The sequence below is a fragment of the Rousettus aegyptiacus genome, unplaced genomic scaffold (genome assembly GCF_014176215.1).
Source record: "Rousettus aegyptiacus isolate mRouAeg1 unplaced genomic scaffold, mRouAeg1.p scaffold_m13_p_1, whole genome shotgun sequence".
Classification (NCBI taxonomy): domain Eukaryota; kingdom Metazoa; phylum Chordata; class Mammalia; order Chiroptera; family Pteropodidae; genus Rousettus; species Rousettus aegyptiacus.
Genome location: NW_023416284.1, coordinates 58,556,585 through 58,574,117, shown reverse-complemented (window position 1 = coordinate 58,574,117; position 17,533 = coordinate 58,556,585). Strand labels below are relative to the sequence as shown.

The 17,533-nt window shown below is 34.6% G+C and overlaps 1 protein-coding gene across 4 annotated transcripts in view; it reads left to right on the top strand.

Moving 5' to 3' along the window:
- The window catches only part of LOC107511578 (SSX family member 2 interacting protein), a 37,852-nt gene extending 28,903 nt beyond the window's left edge, over positions 1-8,949 (top strand). For 3 of the 4 annotated variants that reach the window (XM_016146066.2, XM_016146061.2, XM_016146064.2), the window contains exons 10-14: positions 356-492; positions 810-983; positions 3,950-4,064; positions 4,511-4,676; positions 8,097-8,949. In XM_016146066.2, coding sequence (XP_016001552.2) covers positions 356-492; positions 810-983; positions 3,950-4,064; positions 4,511-4,676; positions 8,097-8,274 — 770 coding nt within the window. In that variant the 3' untranslated portion in view covers positions 8,275-8,949. The remainder of the gene's footprint in view (positions 1-355; positions 493-809; positions 984-3,949; positions 4,065-4,510; positions 4,677-8,096) is intronic. The other variant, XM_016146065.2, reaches the window with a different exon arrangement.
- Positions 8,950-17,533: the final 8,584 nt, after the last annotated feature.

Sequence of the window (17,533 nt, the reverse complement as noted above, 5' to 3'; positions counted from 1 at the left end):
AGGTTGTTCATTTGATATTAGAACATAATCTTGAACAAATATGGATTTACAAATTAAATGTTGGCAATAGAGCTCTGTTTGGAAAGATATCATTTAGTCCAAAAAGAGTACTGATTTATACTCGTCATGAGCTTTGCTTTTAAAATTTTTTCAAGTGTTAAAATATTATAAATTTCATTTTATAGCTTATGAATTTTTTAAAGGGCAAAGGAAATTACTACCTTTTAGAAAATTTATTATATTTCAGAAAGAGAAAAGTTCTGCAAGCCTTGATTTTTAAATATATGTCCAAAAAAACCACCATAAACTAGATGATGACTGTAAAACTTATGCCAAAATACTGGTTTTGTGTTAGTTTCAAAGGTACACATAGAAGGTTTTAATGATGAAGATGTAATCTCACGACAAGACCATGAACAAGAAACTGAAAAACTTGAGTTAGAAATTCAGCAGTGTAAAGAAATGATTAAAACTCAGCAGCAACTTTTACAGGTAAATGTGTTACCTTTTAAAACTGTTGTCCCTGAGAAAGACCAGAAAGTTATTGAATCTTACTAGATTTTTATTTATTTTTTTCCACAAAATCTACAGTGTTTGAAATTTTTCCAATCTCAACTATTCATTCCCTAGTCAGTGCTTTGCCTGTTGGAGTAGAAGCATTTGGGAAATGAGTCTCCTCAGTCAACTTTCTGATTCTTCATAATTTCTGTCCATCCCCTAAAGTTTGACCCGGCTTCCCTTGTTTTCATTTCAATTTGTTGGAGTGTTGCAGGGACTCTTGGAACTTACTATATTTTAAAATCTGATAGCAGCAGCTCGCTACTGCATGTGATGATGATACCACTTCACTGCTACGAGACTGTTATTTGTTGGAAGAAAAGGAACGTCTCAAAGAAGAGTGGTCCCTATTTAAAGAGCAAAAAAAGAATTTTGAGAAAGAAAGACGAAGCTTTACGGAAGCCGCCATTCGCCTAGGATTGGAGGTATTTTAAACAATTAGCTTTCCCTGTAGAGCTTTTGAAAGTTGTGGAAAAGGCCTCAATAGAATGCATCTAAGTTCTGTTTCTTTGCTATCCCGTCCACCCCCCCCCCCCAAAGTACTTTACCAGTGATCTCATAAATGAAATTAAAGGGATGCTGAACTAAGCATGTGAACTATAGAAGGATATCTTTTTGCCTTTACCAAATTTGGGAATTGGAAAACAAAAACTAAGCATTCATTATCTCTTTTAGATTTACTTTCTACTATTAAGTGTTTAGCATCGCATGAGAGATCTCTGGAGCATCTGTCATCTGTCTATTCATTGTCAGTATGTGTAGAGTTTGTTTGATTTTTAAAGGGAAATACAGTTTAAAAATACAGTTCTCCCTCTCTTCAGCCCCTCACTCAAGAATATATGTGCCTTAACAGTTAAGTTGGATTGTTGTCTATACACATCCACAGCTTGCTGTTTTTTTACTTAGCAATGTATTACCTACATATTTCCCTTTCAAAAAGAGAAGTGATGTTAAAACATAGTTTAAAAAAATAAACTCAGCCCATACAAAAAGCTTTACAAAGGGAGATAATATCCTCCTTTCTTATTGCCAGTTTCATTCCTCAGAAATAATCCTCTTATACATTTCTGTTTGTAATTCTTTTGGTATTTTAACTTTCATATACTTCAACCTTTTATTCTTCATACCATTCTATTGATTTTCCATTCTGAAAGATAAGACATTTAATGTCCTTATACTACCATCTTCACTGTCCCTCATCTACATCTAATTTCTTCATAATATTTTTACTTTTTAAAAACTATTTTAAGTTGTTTCTTCTGGTTGACCTTTTTACTTTAAGTATAACATTTAATGCTTCTACTTCATGTCTGCTCAACATCAAACAGTATCAGTTTATCCCTGCCATGAAAGATGAGGACATTCTCCTGGTTACACTTGTTCTATTTCTCTTGCCCCTGTACTTCCAAGTTTTTGTCTGCGATACTATATTTCACTGTCAACTGTTATCACATTTATATTCTGTCCTGTAATATAATTCAGGTATAAGTACTTTGTGCAAGGTTGAGACTTAAAAATTGAAAATCAGGAAAGAACAATAATAACATCACGATTATATAAATATTCATTTTATAACCAAGTGATATGTTTGGACACATAGAAAATATTCTATATTAATTAAGACTTTGCCACCTGAAAGAGAATCTCCCATGTATCACTATGCTGTGAATTCTTTGACTTCGTAGCTTCCTGTACAGTTTCCTGAATCAGATTCAGCTGCCATGTTTCTTATATCTCACGTTATCCTCTTTCTTGGGTTCCTTTTTTAATAGGTCATACTATCTTACTAATTTTTTCAAAAGTAGTGTGTGAGTGAAAAATCTTTTGTGTTCTGGAATATCCAAAAATATATTCCTGCTTGATTGGTGTGGCCGAATATGGAATTGAGGTTCTACCTTTTTCTCTTGAAACTTTGAAAGAGTTATTCTGTTTCTTCTGGCTTTTGATTTTGCTAATGAGAAGTCCGATTATAATATAACCAACATTGTAGATACCCTGTGTTTTGTTTTCCCCCTCTTTCTGGAAGCTTTTGGAATTTTTTATTTTTAAAGCTATACAGTTGTACCAGAACAAGTCTAGGTAAACTTCTTTTAGCCTGAAGATATTAAATATCCAGTTTAGGGATATTTTCTTCTATTCTGTATTTTTTCCTCCTTTGACTTCTCTCACATTTCCGGAACTTCTATTGGACAAATGACCTTCTGACTATATCTGCCTATAGATTGACTTTACGTTCTGAATTCAGGAATATTCTCTCACTTTGATTTTGTGTATCACCAACCCGATATTCAGCAAGGTCAGTTTTATTATTCACTTAATCTACTGAGATTTTATTTCAGAATTTATCTTTTAAGTTTTCTAATGTTCTTATTTTTTACTTTTCTTAGCATTATAATTATGGATGTTCATAAATCTGTTTGATAATGTGTTATAATTTTTAAAAAAGATTTTGTTTCTATGTTAAACTGTTATCTATGGTCAATTCTCTTTATTTTGGCTTTTTTCTCTTAAGTGCTAGTTTTCTTCAAATGTCTGGAATTGCATGATTTTATATTAATTATGAGTGAAAGACTATATGTTGATTGTTTTAACTAGCTGACGTGGACTTTATCCATAGTCGTGAAAGTCTGTTTCATCAATAGGTATTTTTCTCAGGAAACAAAAACAATAATAATTTGCATCAGCATTTCTCTGTCATATGGGATCACCTCTGTTTCTGAGCCCGTATCTCCTACCCTATTCCAAGATGTACTCTTGCTACTTTGCATACCATTCCCATTTCTCTGCATGAGAACCTGTCTACCTCTGGTCACTGGAGACAGCAGGGCCAGTGAAGGATGGAAAGGAAGAAAGAGAAACCCGAGCAATAGAGAGAATTTAGTTTAGGATTCATCAGCTGTTCAGAAGGGGAAGGTTTGTCATATGCCCTCTTGTGGGTTAGTAGTGGCTGCTAGTACTAGTAGATGTTTGGAGGGTAATAGCAATATTTGATGAAGCCATATCTTTTTTTTTGAGTGATTAATTTACAGTGAAGTATTTTTCTGTTGTTTCGTGATTTTTATTTTTATAATCTGTATGTTCAAAACTCATGCTAATATCTCCATATTTAAAAGTTATGCTGATATTTTTCACTGTCCATTTGAAATTATTCATAATTGGTATAAAAAAACGGTGATTAGTTGGTTTATTAGGTGAAATGGGTGAATTTTTTTAAAACATAATTTTCTTAAATGAAGTTTTTCTTAGTTTTCTAGGTTAATTCATTTGACTTAAGAAATATGTGTGATAGCCAGGAGGCTAGCACAAATAGCTAGAGAAATCATGTGAAATGGCACCTATCGTGAATGTTGAAATATTGATCAGTATTCCTTTGGTTTGCTTGTTCTGGTAGAGAAAGGCATTTGAAGAAGAAAGAGCCAGTTGGTTGAAGCAACAGTTTTTAAACATGACTTCCTTTGACCACCAGAACTCAGAAAATGTGAGATTTTTCAGTGCCTTCTCAGGAAGTGAGTACTTCATAAACTCTTTAATTTGAAAATGCATGTAAAATACTGTAAATTACTAATATAAAACTTTGGGTGGCACCAGTAAAAGCTTTCTAATGGAAACTGTAAAATCAACTTTATCTTTTATTTACTGTAGTTAAAATGGCAATTATAGGACTGTGCATACCAAAGACAACTTTTGTCATGAGTGTAGTAATGTTGAGTTTTTGAAAATTCATAAAACAAACATTTTTACAATTAGATCCTTCTATATGTTTGTGGAATCTATGTAACAAAGATTGTAGGATGAGCTAGACGAGAGGCATAAGGCTAGGGTGTTTATTTAAATTAACTTGTTCTATCTCATACCTAATTCAGAACTGCAAATGTTTCATCCTGGTTAATTGCCTTCGCTATACCTAATAACTTACCATATGTCCTGCCCCTCTCCCCCACCTTTTAAACAGGTTCTGATCGGGACAATCTTACAGTGCACTCGAGGCCACGACAAAAGAAGCCCCACAGTGTGTCTAACGGGTCTCCAGTTTGCACCTCTAAACTTACTAAATCTCTTCCTGCTTCTCCTTCAACTTCAGACTTTTGCCAGACACGTTCCTGTGTATCTGAACATAGGTATTAGTCATAGATCATCTTCTCATATATCTGTAACATTGCTAGAGTTGCACTGCTAAGGAAAAGTTGGCATGTCTATAGTATTAGCAACAGTAGAGACTTTCGAGAGGTTAGTAGATTGATTCATTCATTCTGTAAATATTTATTAGGTATCTGTTAAATATAGACAGCCATTAGGTGCTGGGAGTACAGTAGTGAATAAGGTAGATCTGGTCCCTATCTCCTGGGAGCTAAATGATAAAACGTGATTCTTTTTAAAATATAAATTTCTAAAATATAATTTAAAATATAGCCTTATGTAATCAGTTAATATTTTAAGTACACTAACTTTATTAAATAGAAGGATATTGTTTTGATAGTTTTCATAGAGTATGTATTTTAAAGTTTCTTTTGGTGTGCCCTTTGGATTGGTGGTGTTGGGCAAAGAACTGAGAAAAGCCTGCTCACCTTGACTGTGAAAGAGGATCTATATACCCAAGGATGACAGGATGAAAAAGTTACTTCCCACCCCCAAGAAACCCATATATTGCTATTAACTGCTATTTTCATATTTCGTTCTGTCTGAAATTGTTAAATAATTTTCTAAGTTATAATATCAATTCTCTAACCTCAGAGCCTATTCCAAGATTAACTTTTGAACTAATCAAATAGAACATTCCTAGTGCAGAGGGATGCAGAGGAATCTAAAAGAGCCAAGCAATATGTTGGAAAGTGTACTGGTGATCTCTTTCCTCTTAATTAAAGTAGGAGACAGTGGCATGAGAGCCTGCCAATTTGGCCGCACCTTAGAAAGCAGGGGTCAGGCCTGCAGCTCACTTGGCCTGTGGTAGTGAGAAACTAGTGTGGAGTGATGTGCTGGAAGAAACTAGCTAGCCCTTAGATCAATAATTGTTGAACAGATGAATCTTAAAACAAAAATATAAAGCTTTTAAAAAGGACAAGACACACTGATTTGTAGTTGACTGTAGATGTAAGTATAGTTACTTAGGACACTAAGTAAACACTGGGAGCAAAACACAAGCTAAGGGAAGAGCCCTCTGGGCAAGTGTAGAGACCATGAGGGTGGCACACTGGTGTGGTATGTGGATGGCAAGTGTAGTTAGTGAGCAAGGCCAAGAGGTGTGAGGTGAGGGTGGGAGATGGGAGGGGGTCAATCCTTTAAGGCTCTGGGTGAGTAGATTGGGGTTAAAACTTTGTTATGTAAAAGGTGAAATACAAACGTGGAGGGAATAAAGTCAGGAACCCCTGTTTACCCATCACTCAGCTGCAACAATTATCAACTCATGACAATATTATTAATATATAACCACGCTCTCCTGCGCGTGTGCACATGCGTGCGCACACACACACATACTTGAGAGTGTTTTTGTAAAATATTTTAGTCTGTAGGTCAGATTGTTCTCAGGATAATGAGAAAACATCAGAGACTTTTAAACAAGAGAGTGAATAAAAATCTAAGGTTTAAAAAGATTACTCTGCTTTATTATGTGGGGAACAGATTGTCGCAGTCTGTAATATAAGCCAGGAGATCCAGTTAGGAGGTGTTGAGGTGAGAGATGATGGCAGTTTGGATGAGGGTCACAACATGAAGATAGAAATGCTCAGATTTAGGTATATATTGGAAGTGAGAGCCAATGGGTTGACTGATGGGTTGAGTATGGGAAATGAAAGTTTATTTAATTTATAATAAAAATCAATAAGCTTAGTGTTTCTTACACAGAGTGTCAGAGTATAGCACAGAGTTATGTATATAAATTCTAGCTACCATTTACAAATAATGCATTTTGCATCTAAAAGGTAGTTACCTCAATTATTTTTACATATTTAAAATTTTTACCTTTTTACATAATTATTTTTAGTTATGAAATATCTGATATAAATATTTCTTGAAGACATTGTGTTGTGCTTAATAAAAAATCCTAACAGTACCTACATCATAGGGGTTGTGAAATTAAAAGTTGATATATGTAAAGGACTTAAAACAGTACTTGGTCTACTGTAAATCTTTAGTAAATAGGTTATGAAAATAAAAATATATTTAAACAAATGGATTATAAAAATGCTTTCGTTTCTTGGATTCTGAGGCTATACTGTGTATTGATGGCATAGAAACAGAATTTTGGAGCTTAAACGAATTTCATTAAGCTATTCAGGGATACTGGCCTCCGAAGATAAACTAGGAAAGAGTCATATAACTAGTTAGAAGGAGAGAAGCTGTGCAGCTTGACATAGTTCTTGAAATTTTATATTATTTGGTAAATTTGGGTTTGTGCTTCTGAAGCACCTCAGATCTGGGTTTGTAATAAGATCATAGCAAAATAATTGAGTGTTTGTAGCTAATTTTTACAACATCTTCATTGTTCCTTTATTATAGAATGGAATTTTACATAAAGGCTGTGTCTAGATTCCATGCAAAGTAACTGTGTACTAAGTTAGAGAATTTAGTTGATCATTAATCTTATCTGAGATGACAGGGATTCTGAGGGCTGAACTATAAGCAAGTTCCTTTTTATTTTTTAATACGAATTTTTAATTATGGTTTTGGTTTAGATTTTTAGAATTAAAGCAACTTAATTTTTTTTTTTTTAGGATTGTCATAAGATTGTGTTAGTAAGCCAAAGTCACAAAATATCAACATTTAGGAAAAACTTCACCTAAAATACATTTGGTTGATAAAAATGTATTTATTCACTGGCTCAGCCCCAAAGATTTAATAGTAATCATTTAACTAGATTTCTTTGTTTGAGGCTGGTTGCAGAGCAGACCTCTCAGGTTTTATCTTGGACGGTAGGATCTGTGTGTGTTCTGAGATTGTTACAGTCTGGCACAATTAATTGGGCACTGTTGTACTTCTAGTTGTTAACTCATGTAGTTCCCACCTCAATGCTAGGAGGTATTATTATTATTTCTGTTTCACAACTGAAGAAGCTGAAGAATAGGGAAGTTTAACTTACCAAAAGTGACATAGTAAGTGGTCCAGCTGAGGTATGGATAATAGACCATCTGACCCTTAACCACTTTTGTAGGCACTCAGTAAATATCTGTGTGGGTGAATGGTTGAGTAGATGAAAGCATGCATGAACAAATCATCGAGTACTGAAAGAAACCATAAAGAGATTAGAAAATAGTGACAGAAAGATGGGAATATGGGAAGCCTTAGCTTTTAAAACCCACATGTTTTCAATCTGCCTTGGGTTTTAGTTGGGCAGCATGCTTTAGTGTACTCTAAAGAGATAAATAAAATAGATGGCTATATAAAAATTATATTATTTTGAAACACTTCTTTATTCTTGATCAGTGTGTCCTCAAAATTTATTTAACATGGGATAAGAGAGCAGTCAGCCTTTAGACATTAAAGCATATCTAAAGTATAAAAGGAAGAGGAGATGATATTAAGATCTGCCTTTCTTTCCCCAACAGTTCAATCAATGTGCTGAATATAACTCCTGAAGAGACTAAACCAAATCAGGTTGGAAGAGAATGTGCAAATCAGAAATGGAGTGTGGCATCAAGACCTGGATCACAGGAAGGTTGCTATAGCGGAGGATGCTCCTTGACCTACACAAATGCTCATGTAGAAAAAGATGACTTACCTTAGATGTGTGGACTAGAATTTTTTCATTAACATGGTCATCAGATTTCACATCTGAATTGAAACAGGGTGTGTCATAAAGTCAGTCATTTCTGATCTTTAAGATGGTTTGAGTTGTTTGTTTGGACTTCCTGTTACTCCCCCAAAGAGCTAAAATGTTAAATCTATTTAAAAGTATATAAAAGCTTTGGATATGTATTTTTAGTAACAGAAGCATCTGGTTCTGTGAATAAAGGAATGTATCAATGTTTGGATGGAAACAAAAGCACTAGAATGAGTTTCCTCGTATAGGTATTAAAAATAGCACTTTTAGGAAACTGATTATTGTAAATGTTTTAATTTTGTCCCATATGTAGTCAGCATTGAAAGTTTAGCCTTTACTTGAATGTATACTGTAGATTTTTAACAAAGCAAGTTCTATATTTATTATGTTTAGTGTGATTTGAAATTTCCTCTTTCATATGTTTTAAATAAAGTGAAATTTATGTATGTTTTGTACATAGATATACATGATTATGTTAAGAGGCTTTAAGATTTAAAAATTTTACACATCCATAATTATAGTATTTCATGCCAATAAAATTTTTATTAGTGATATTCTGTTTACAGATGTATTAGAGCCATTGCCACATTACATTTGAGTTTATTGAATCCATCTGAGCAATAAATACTCAAAAGCTATTCCATGAAGCTGAATTCTTTAGATAATTAACATTACAAACATTACATTTTTGAGATTTCTACAGGATTAGATTTTTTTATATATGGAGGATGTAATTTTTCAAAGGACTATCGATTGTAGAGTAATAGAGGTAAAACAACAAAAGTACCTTTGAATAAAACGATTTAAGATTAGCTTAAGATATTTAGATAATAGAAGATATTAAGATATTTAAGATATTTGGATGGTGTTATGTTCTTTATCAGATGGGTACCAGTACCATAACAGCTGTACCAGCTAAGGCTTTGTATAGTTGCCAGTAATTCTTTAATAATTTTTCCGTGAGGTATTTGTCACTAATGTTAAGTAAATCTGACGATGTAAAAGCATTGGATTTTATAATCCAGATACACTCTGGACAAACCCATGTCGTTTCATTTTCAGGACTTATTGCATGTTTCTTAATGTATATTGTTATTGATGGTAATAATATGTGTAGACACAGGCTCTTTCCAGGATTTTCATCAAAAAGCTCTAAGTGCCTAATCATATTGTGTCTGTACATAGAAGCCTGCACAGATCCAGTCCTTGCTAGGTATTATAGTTTAGGCCCACCTGCCTTCCCATTTTCTAGCAGTTCAAACACATATATTTACCCTATGTGGCTATTCCATTTATATTTGTCATGTTTTAAAAAAAGTATTTTTGTCATTCATTCACTACATATAGTATAACTTTTTGGAGTTATGTAGCAGCAGCCATTTTTCAGGGTTAATAGAATATCACTGAGTCTCTTCTAAGACATTAATATAACTACTCGTGACAAAGTAACCATATTTGTAGTCTAAAATATCTGGCTCTTCAACAAAAGCCAGTCACTCACTTATTACTTTGGCTTGATGCATGGTCACTTTTTTATGAAAATATTGTAAGTGATACATTTCAGAGACAAGTACCTTATTCCAAAGGAAGAAACAGGTGGGATATAAATCTTTTGTTATTGAGCAATAATGTCACAGAGAAAAGTAATCAGAAATTTTTAAGTAGCTAATGATACATTTGGCAAGAATTTTTTTTCAGGAGTTTCCATGAAACAGGCATTGCCAGAAACAAGCATTCTAGTTTTTAAAGTAAATCTCTTACTTTAAGGACTATTGCATTCCGTGATAATGGAATTCTACAAAGCACCATCTGTTTTTTGTTGTGTTCCCATTTCAAAATTGGTTGACTTCTCAATTGGAAAGACAACTCCTTGAGACTTACTTTGAAATCTAAGGTGTGAAAGAGTAAAATAAAAGCCAGATTCATTATACTTTTGATAAAAGTCAATGTAGACCTGCTAGAAGTTGTATGTTTTACCTAACAGTGTCAACTTTGCTCTACTATACATTCCAACTCCAGAATGATTCCCAGTCACACTGAAATTCCCAAGATGTGGAAATAGTTTCTGTGCTGGAAAACTTCTGACTCCACACATAAAACTCCTAGGGTTTTATTTTCATTACCTTTCTAGGTAATTGCAGTGTACAAATAATATAGCTGTGCTACAATCTGACACTTAGCCATGATTACATGATGGTACCACAGAGGACTTCAACTTGAAAATCCTCCTGATTATCTTAAATGTTTTCTTGTTTATCATTATGTATATGTGAACTACTTTGTATCTCAAGGTTGTTTTTACATGACATATCCATTTTGAATTTTCAAAGCATGAAAATGACAAAGAAAATTTAAGAGAAAACTTTTATTTCCTACTCTTATTAAATTTTTGTTATCTTCAGTTTATGAAAAATTTAATAGAATAATCATGCCAGAAAATTAAGATTAAAATTTAACTTAATAAGTAGGTATATTAATAAGTAGGTATATTCTTGCAGAAGCAATGTTTTAGATGTTTAGATTCACAAAAACGGTCCACAGCAAATCATTTTCCTCATAGTGTAATTAAAATACTACTGTTGTTTAGAAAGAGTTTTTGCTTATAGAGGTTTTGCTCTATGTACTGCCGGAATACTGTGAGCTAGCAAGCCCCTTGTGACTGCCCTGTTGTAAAAATCGTTGAAGTACATTGCCTAATGTAGATTATGCTCTTACTTCTAGATTAGATTTAAAGTAAAGGTGAGTCGGCTCCTTAGGACTTTTAATCCAGTCAAAAAAAAAAAAAAATTAAGGTATTGGTCATGGAAATCAAGTAAAAATACTTTTCCCCATGTTTGTACTTAATTTTTTTTCAATCGTTTGATAAACATTTATAAAGTACATGCTGTATGTCGGGACCTATTTCTACATTCTAATCAGTAGTTTAGAAGACAGCTAAGCACACTTTCTGCTACTGAGTATCTCTAAGGTGGGTGGAAGACCAGCTTTGTAAGCCTCAGTTGTAATAACAGTGGTAAATGCTATTCAGTCATTCAGTCTGTTAATACAACTTGGACTGATTGTCCTGCTCCAGGACCACATAACCACTTCATAATGGTGACCCGACTAGGCTTCCATCCAGTTCAGTCTTTGCATTGTTTCCAAAGGAAATAACATGAAATTAATGTATTTTTATTTTGCTTTGCTAGGTTTTGTTTTTCTTTTCTCCTATCAAAATATTGACTTGCAAAACAGTATAAGATATTCTACCCACAAAAATATGCATTATTATCTAATAGAAAAAAATTTACAAAGCTTTGGGCTATGTAGATAAGGACAACAAAATAGGTTATTCTAGTCTTTTTCTAAATATGATGTTTTTCAGGCTGGGTGTAAAAGTGTGGCAGGCTGTTGATTAAATTATTTATATAAAAACTTCCACTTGACTGTTTAAGATTTTTTTTAATTTTTAATATTTGCATATAACTGATTTCAGAGGTCTCAGGAGTTGCTGTAATGCCATTGGCACATAAAGATCCTCAATATTCATATATTTTAGATTCAGGAATATTTGTACCTAGTATGGTGCTTAACACAATATAAGTAAACATAATATTTGTTAATGAGAAGTATAAAATAATAATGAAATAAATAGCACATCATTTCGTTGGCATGAATGGACTATAAATTTCAGGTCAAAATTCTGAAATTCTCAGGAGCATAGGAACTTTCGGAGTAGAGTTTCAACCCTATCTAGCTTGGTTCCTCGCACAGAGTATTAGAATAGGCCATACAACAAAAACCACCTAATCGATGTGGCTCAATACAAACGCTTAATTCCTTCTTGCCCATGAAATGTTCAGTGTTGGTCTGTCACCATCATTGTGTCATTTGGAGTACGTGCCCTCCAAGGTTGTCAAATCTGGGAAAGCAAGACAGGCAGATGATGTTGGATATTAAGGACCAGACCTGAAAGAGATGCTTTCTACTTTCATTGCTTTCCCAAGAATTTAGGCCTACAGCCCCAGCCCAACTACAAAGAAGACTGGCACACATACAAAACATGACTACAGAGTGAACACTGACAATCTGCTACATAATGTAGCTGGTGCTTGATATTTTATCCATTCAGTTATTTATAAAAACAAGCAAAACAATACTCCCTGCAAGGGATTTCTTGTCGATTATTAAAGGCTTCAAATATTCTTAACTTTTGGAAGGAATATATTTAAGGCTTCTGTAACTTTTTCTTATTATGAAGTTTTAAAATATTCAAATGGAGGTTTTCCACATTAAAATATGGTGCACAGAACACACATTTTTTTTTTCAACCCTGAGAATATTAAACTTATTTTTAGAGTTGGTAACAGACTCATTAAGTGGCATACCTAAGATGCTATAACTAGAGAGTAAGTGATGAAAACTTAAAAACCAAGATCTCCTGACTCTTAAATTTCTAACTTATTCCAAACTGCTATAGTGCTGTCTGGAATGGCTTTTTAAGTGAACTTGTTTGATTCTTAACTCATACTCTGCCAAAAAATATTGATCATTTAGTTCACGTGCAAGGCTCATACTTGTTTTGTGGTTGGTTACCACGGCAATCCTATTCAGTTGGACTTCTTCCTTTTCAAGATTAGGGCAGTAAGGCTCTAATTAAAATAACTTTTAATAGCAAATACACTTGAGTCCACAGAGTAAATCCCAAAATATGACCTAGAAGGCCTTTTTCTGCCTTCTCTTGTTCACTCTTGGCAATAGTAGTGTGTGTATACCCTGTCTGAACATTTGGTTTTGTCCAGTAACCTTTGTAGGTAGGTCATCATGAAAATAAATGTTAAAGTAGTGGAATTAAGTAATGTGTGTGTGAATATTTTTACTCAATTTAAAAAGGAGAACAGCTGCTTGCAGGGCAGCTGGGATTTTCTAGTTTCCCCGATGAATCTGCATTTAGATTTGTTTTTGGTGTGTCAAGATAGTTTTCTTCCTGGTCACAGGGCCCCTTAATTAAAGCGAACTATGTCCCAGCCTAGTGTATTGATTAGAAAAAAGTAGACTTTGCATATTCCTGAAAGCACTTAGACTGATGTCCTAGAAACTGCCCTCCATCCCAATTCTTTGGTTCCAATTCTGCATTATATCTGAAGTTCTAAACTGAGGTGGAAATTGTCCATCCCAGACAGGGTTGGGGTCAGACTCTACTAGTTCTTAGCACTGAGAGCCCTGAAATGTGATTACTACTTGATTATAATGTTGTAATTAATGTATTTACTCCGAATACCTTGGGATGTTTTTTTTCTCCTTTGGTAATTCTCAGTCCAGAACTGATTCTTTCAGAACAAACTTTTTTCCTTTATTTTTTTTTAATTAGTGAAGAGGTTTAATCAAACACAATTCACAAGAGTTGTCCATAAGTGTAATGCTTTTGCAAAGTGTCACCTTAAAATTTTTTAGCCTTTATCCTTTACCAATTGCTTTTACCTTAAAAAGTAACCAACTGATTGTTTTTGGTAGTTTCATATCTTCTTAAGCAAAGAGTATTTAATAATGAAATCTTTAAATTATTTGATCCCAGTGAAACCAAAATTTTCCCCCCAAAAAACCCCCAAAAAACAAAAAACAAACAAAAAAAACCCACACACAGTTATTTGTTCTAGGTTTGTTGCCCTAAAGAAAAATAGAAATCCATCAACAACTAGCCACACAAGCCTTGGAATATGTCAGTTCTAAGAGAAATGATTTTGATCTTTAAAATTCCATGGAAATTTTTAACTGGAATTTGAAAATTCATCTTTGATCCTTTATTTGTAAAACACCATTTGCTCATTTTTATTAAAGGCAAAGATCTAAGGAAATGACTGATAAATACTTTTAATTTAAAATATATAAATTACTATCCAAACAGAAATTTTAGACAGTGAAAGGGGAAGCCATTCATAATTAGGCCCGTACCATCAGTGTAAAGTGAGATGAACAGTCACTCTATGTATGACTACAGGCCTCCAAGTAACCAGAACTCTGATGTGAATTGGTTGATGAACACTAATCCACCCAAATAACTTTAATTCTTGCCTCAGATATAGTTTCCAAAAGATAGAATCAAGTTATATGGAGTCTGTCCTAATGTATAGTCAATTCTCCTATAACACTTGTTTTAGAAACACAAAAATTCTCCACAAATTTGTTCCAGTGTAAATGATATATTAGGAAACAATTTGAGCATAATGCAAAATTTGCATTTGCTTATGCACAATTCCACTTGTGAGAAAAGCTAAGTGAACTGCACTCAGCTTCAGCTACAAGCAGAAAAATACACCCATATACAAAACCATATGCAAAACACATTCACTCACACATCTCAAACGTCTACCAGCTATCTCAGCTTACCACATGTTTAAGCAACACCCATCCCTGTCTTCTCTTTGGATTTGAAACAGCCCTCCTTCTACCACCTCACAATAATTCACAAGCGACAACCTTCCAACATTCACTTCCACAAAGTTCCATATTTATTGCAGTGTTTATGTGTTTCTTAACTATTTATCGTGTATGAAACTAAGCTACTGGTTTAATTACAATCTTGTTTCTTTTTTAAGTCTCTGATAAAATTTTTGAATGTAGTGCCTCCAACTCTGTTTTCTCTCTACATCTTGTGGTTTTTATTGTGTAATTTTGCATAACATGGTGATCTTTAAGAGTGCATATATTATATGAAAGCTGAGCAACATTTTGTCTCCCCATTTATAGCATTCTGACTGCTGGATAGCCTTTCAGAATTCCATGCCAACTTTCCTCAATCTACACATCTGTAACATACTGTTATTTAAAGGGTTGAAAGTTACCAAATTTCAAATAGCTATCTAAAATGTGTTGAGCAGCTCTTCTTATCATTCTGCAATGACCCTTCGAAGCCCTTGAGGCACCTTACCTCATCCCTAGCTCAGAATGTCTTATATATGGGAAGTTCCCTTTCTATCTCTGAATCTCTTGTGCATGTGGAGTCTCTGACCCTCCTGTATGTGTGTGTGTGTGTGTGTGTGTGTGTGTGTGTGTGTGTGTGTGTGTGTGTATGTCTTTTGGTTATTTTCTCTTGATAAAAAAAAAAATTCAAAAATGCATTGAGCCCTTGCTTTGTGCCAGGCACCACACTTAAGCCTTAATGAGCAATTTCTTTTACTTCTTTCAACAACTCTGTAGATAGAAACTATGGTTATTCTCACTTTATGGTTACAACAATTGAAGCAAAGAAAGATAAAGAAACTTGCCCAGTATCACACAGCTAATATGTGGGAGAGCTGGCCTTGAAACACAGGAATTGTATTAATGGCACATTCTCTCTTTAATAAATATCTATTTTCCTTTAATACCAACATAAGTGGCCGTACATCTATACAGCTTCCCTGATTCTGTAAGCAAGCAGTCACGGCTCTGCTTTCAGAACTTTTCTTCTTTTTATTCATTTAGCAAATATTGAGAACTCATTAGGATTACCATGCGAGACGCTGGGGCTATTACACTGAACGTGAATTGGCCGTTGTCATCAGAAACTAACAAGCGACTGGGGGAAACAAGTAAATGAACATTAAGACAGTCAGATAAGTGTTATGATAGAGGTGTCATAATGCTCTAAAGAGCAGAGAATGGAAGCAGCATCTTACACCGGAAACGGAATCAGAGAGGATGTTTGAGCTAAATATTAAAGAGTAGACATTCCAGGTACAGAGAGCAGATAGTCAAGATCAGAAGTGCGAAACCACATGACCTTTAGGGAAATTACAAATAGGTCTGTTTGGACAGAATAGAGTGTAGGAGATCAGTGGGAGGGGTAGGCAAGGGCTGGGCGAAAAGACTCTCAAATACATGTGATTTCGAATTTACCCTGAAGGCTTGGCTATGGAACTGAATAATTCATGTACAAATGCGACACAAGAAGACTGTTCCCTCACTCTCTCTGCAAATGCCATTAGCATGCCTCTATTAAAGCATATGTTACAAATGCCTTAATTGTGTATATTTCTGTCATAGCATTTATCACAATTCTAATTTCTAGATGGAAGAATTATGTGGAATTTCTGGAAGGAAAGTCAAATGGAAATGAGACCAGGTTGTAGTAATCCAAGTGAGAAGTGATTGCAAGGAGGGATGGATTTACAGGGAGAATCTGATTGGATGTTGGGGTTACATGCAACATTCAAGGCTGATTTCTGGCTCAGGTAATGGTAGATGATGGAGTATAAGGAAGAACAACTTTGGGGGACTGTGCAGGAGAGCTAACTAAGCAGACCTGGGATGCCTGCATATTACTGACACGAAAGTTCTGTCTTTAGGACTTGTCTTCGGCTAGTCTCTGGAAAATTACCACTGAGCCTTGGAATATTCTGCCTGAAAAGAGTGTTTTTGTATGCCTGAGGCCTTAGGCCATGCTGGACCATTGTGACCACGTTAAGTTTTTCTTTGCAACATTATTTATTATGAAAGCCTGTTTGCCCTGTTGAGCTGGCATCTGAATAGCTGAAGTCTGTCACATGGGTGCTTCATACCTATGTGACTGACTCCCAGTAAAAACCCTGGACACCAAGTCTTGGGTGAGCTTCTCTGGTTGGCAACGTTGTACATATTGTAGCGCATTGTTGTGACTCCATTAGGAGAGACTACCTGGAAGCTCGTGCTTAGTTTCTCCTGTGCCTTTGGGCTTTACCCATGTGCCTTTTCCCTTTGCTGATTTTAATCCATGTCTTTTGCTGTAATAAATCAGGAACATGAATATAACAGCTTTTCTGTATCTGTCCTAGTGAATCATCAAGCCTAAGAGTGGTCTTGGGGACCCAGAGAGGTCCGGGCTGGATATTGAGTTCTGGGTATCAACAGAACTCAATGATAAATGGTTATCATGGGTATACATGAGGTCAAAAAGAGATAATAGAATAAGAAGCAGAAGGTAGAGACTTAGATACCACCAGCATTTAAAAGGCAGGTATGGAAGCAGATGAGACAGAATTTTGAGAGTGAATATCAAGAAATCGTCATCCACCATCTTTAGGCAGGAAAGAATTTCAAGGAATTTCAGGCAAAAGGTTGAATTCATTAAGAAACGTCAAGTCTACAGCAAAAGCTAATTCCTCAAACCATTCAGTATTCAGTAACTGTGGGCGAGGGTGATTCCTCCAGCTTAGAAAAATTTCAGTCTTGGCCCTGAGCTCAAATAATCCCCTTAAGACTTTACCCCCTGCTAAACCATCAAAC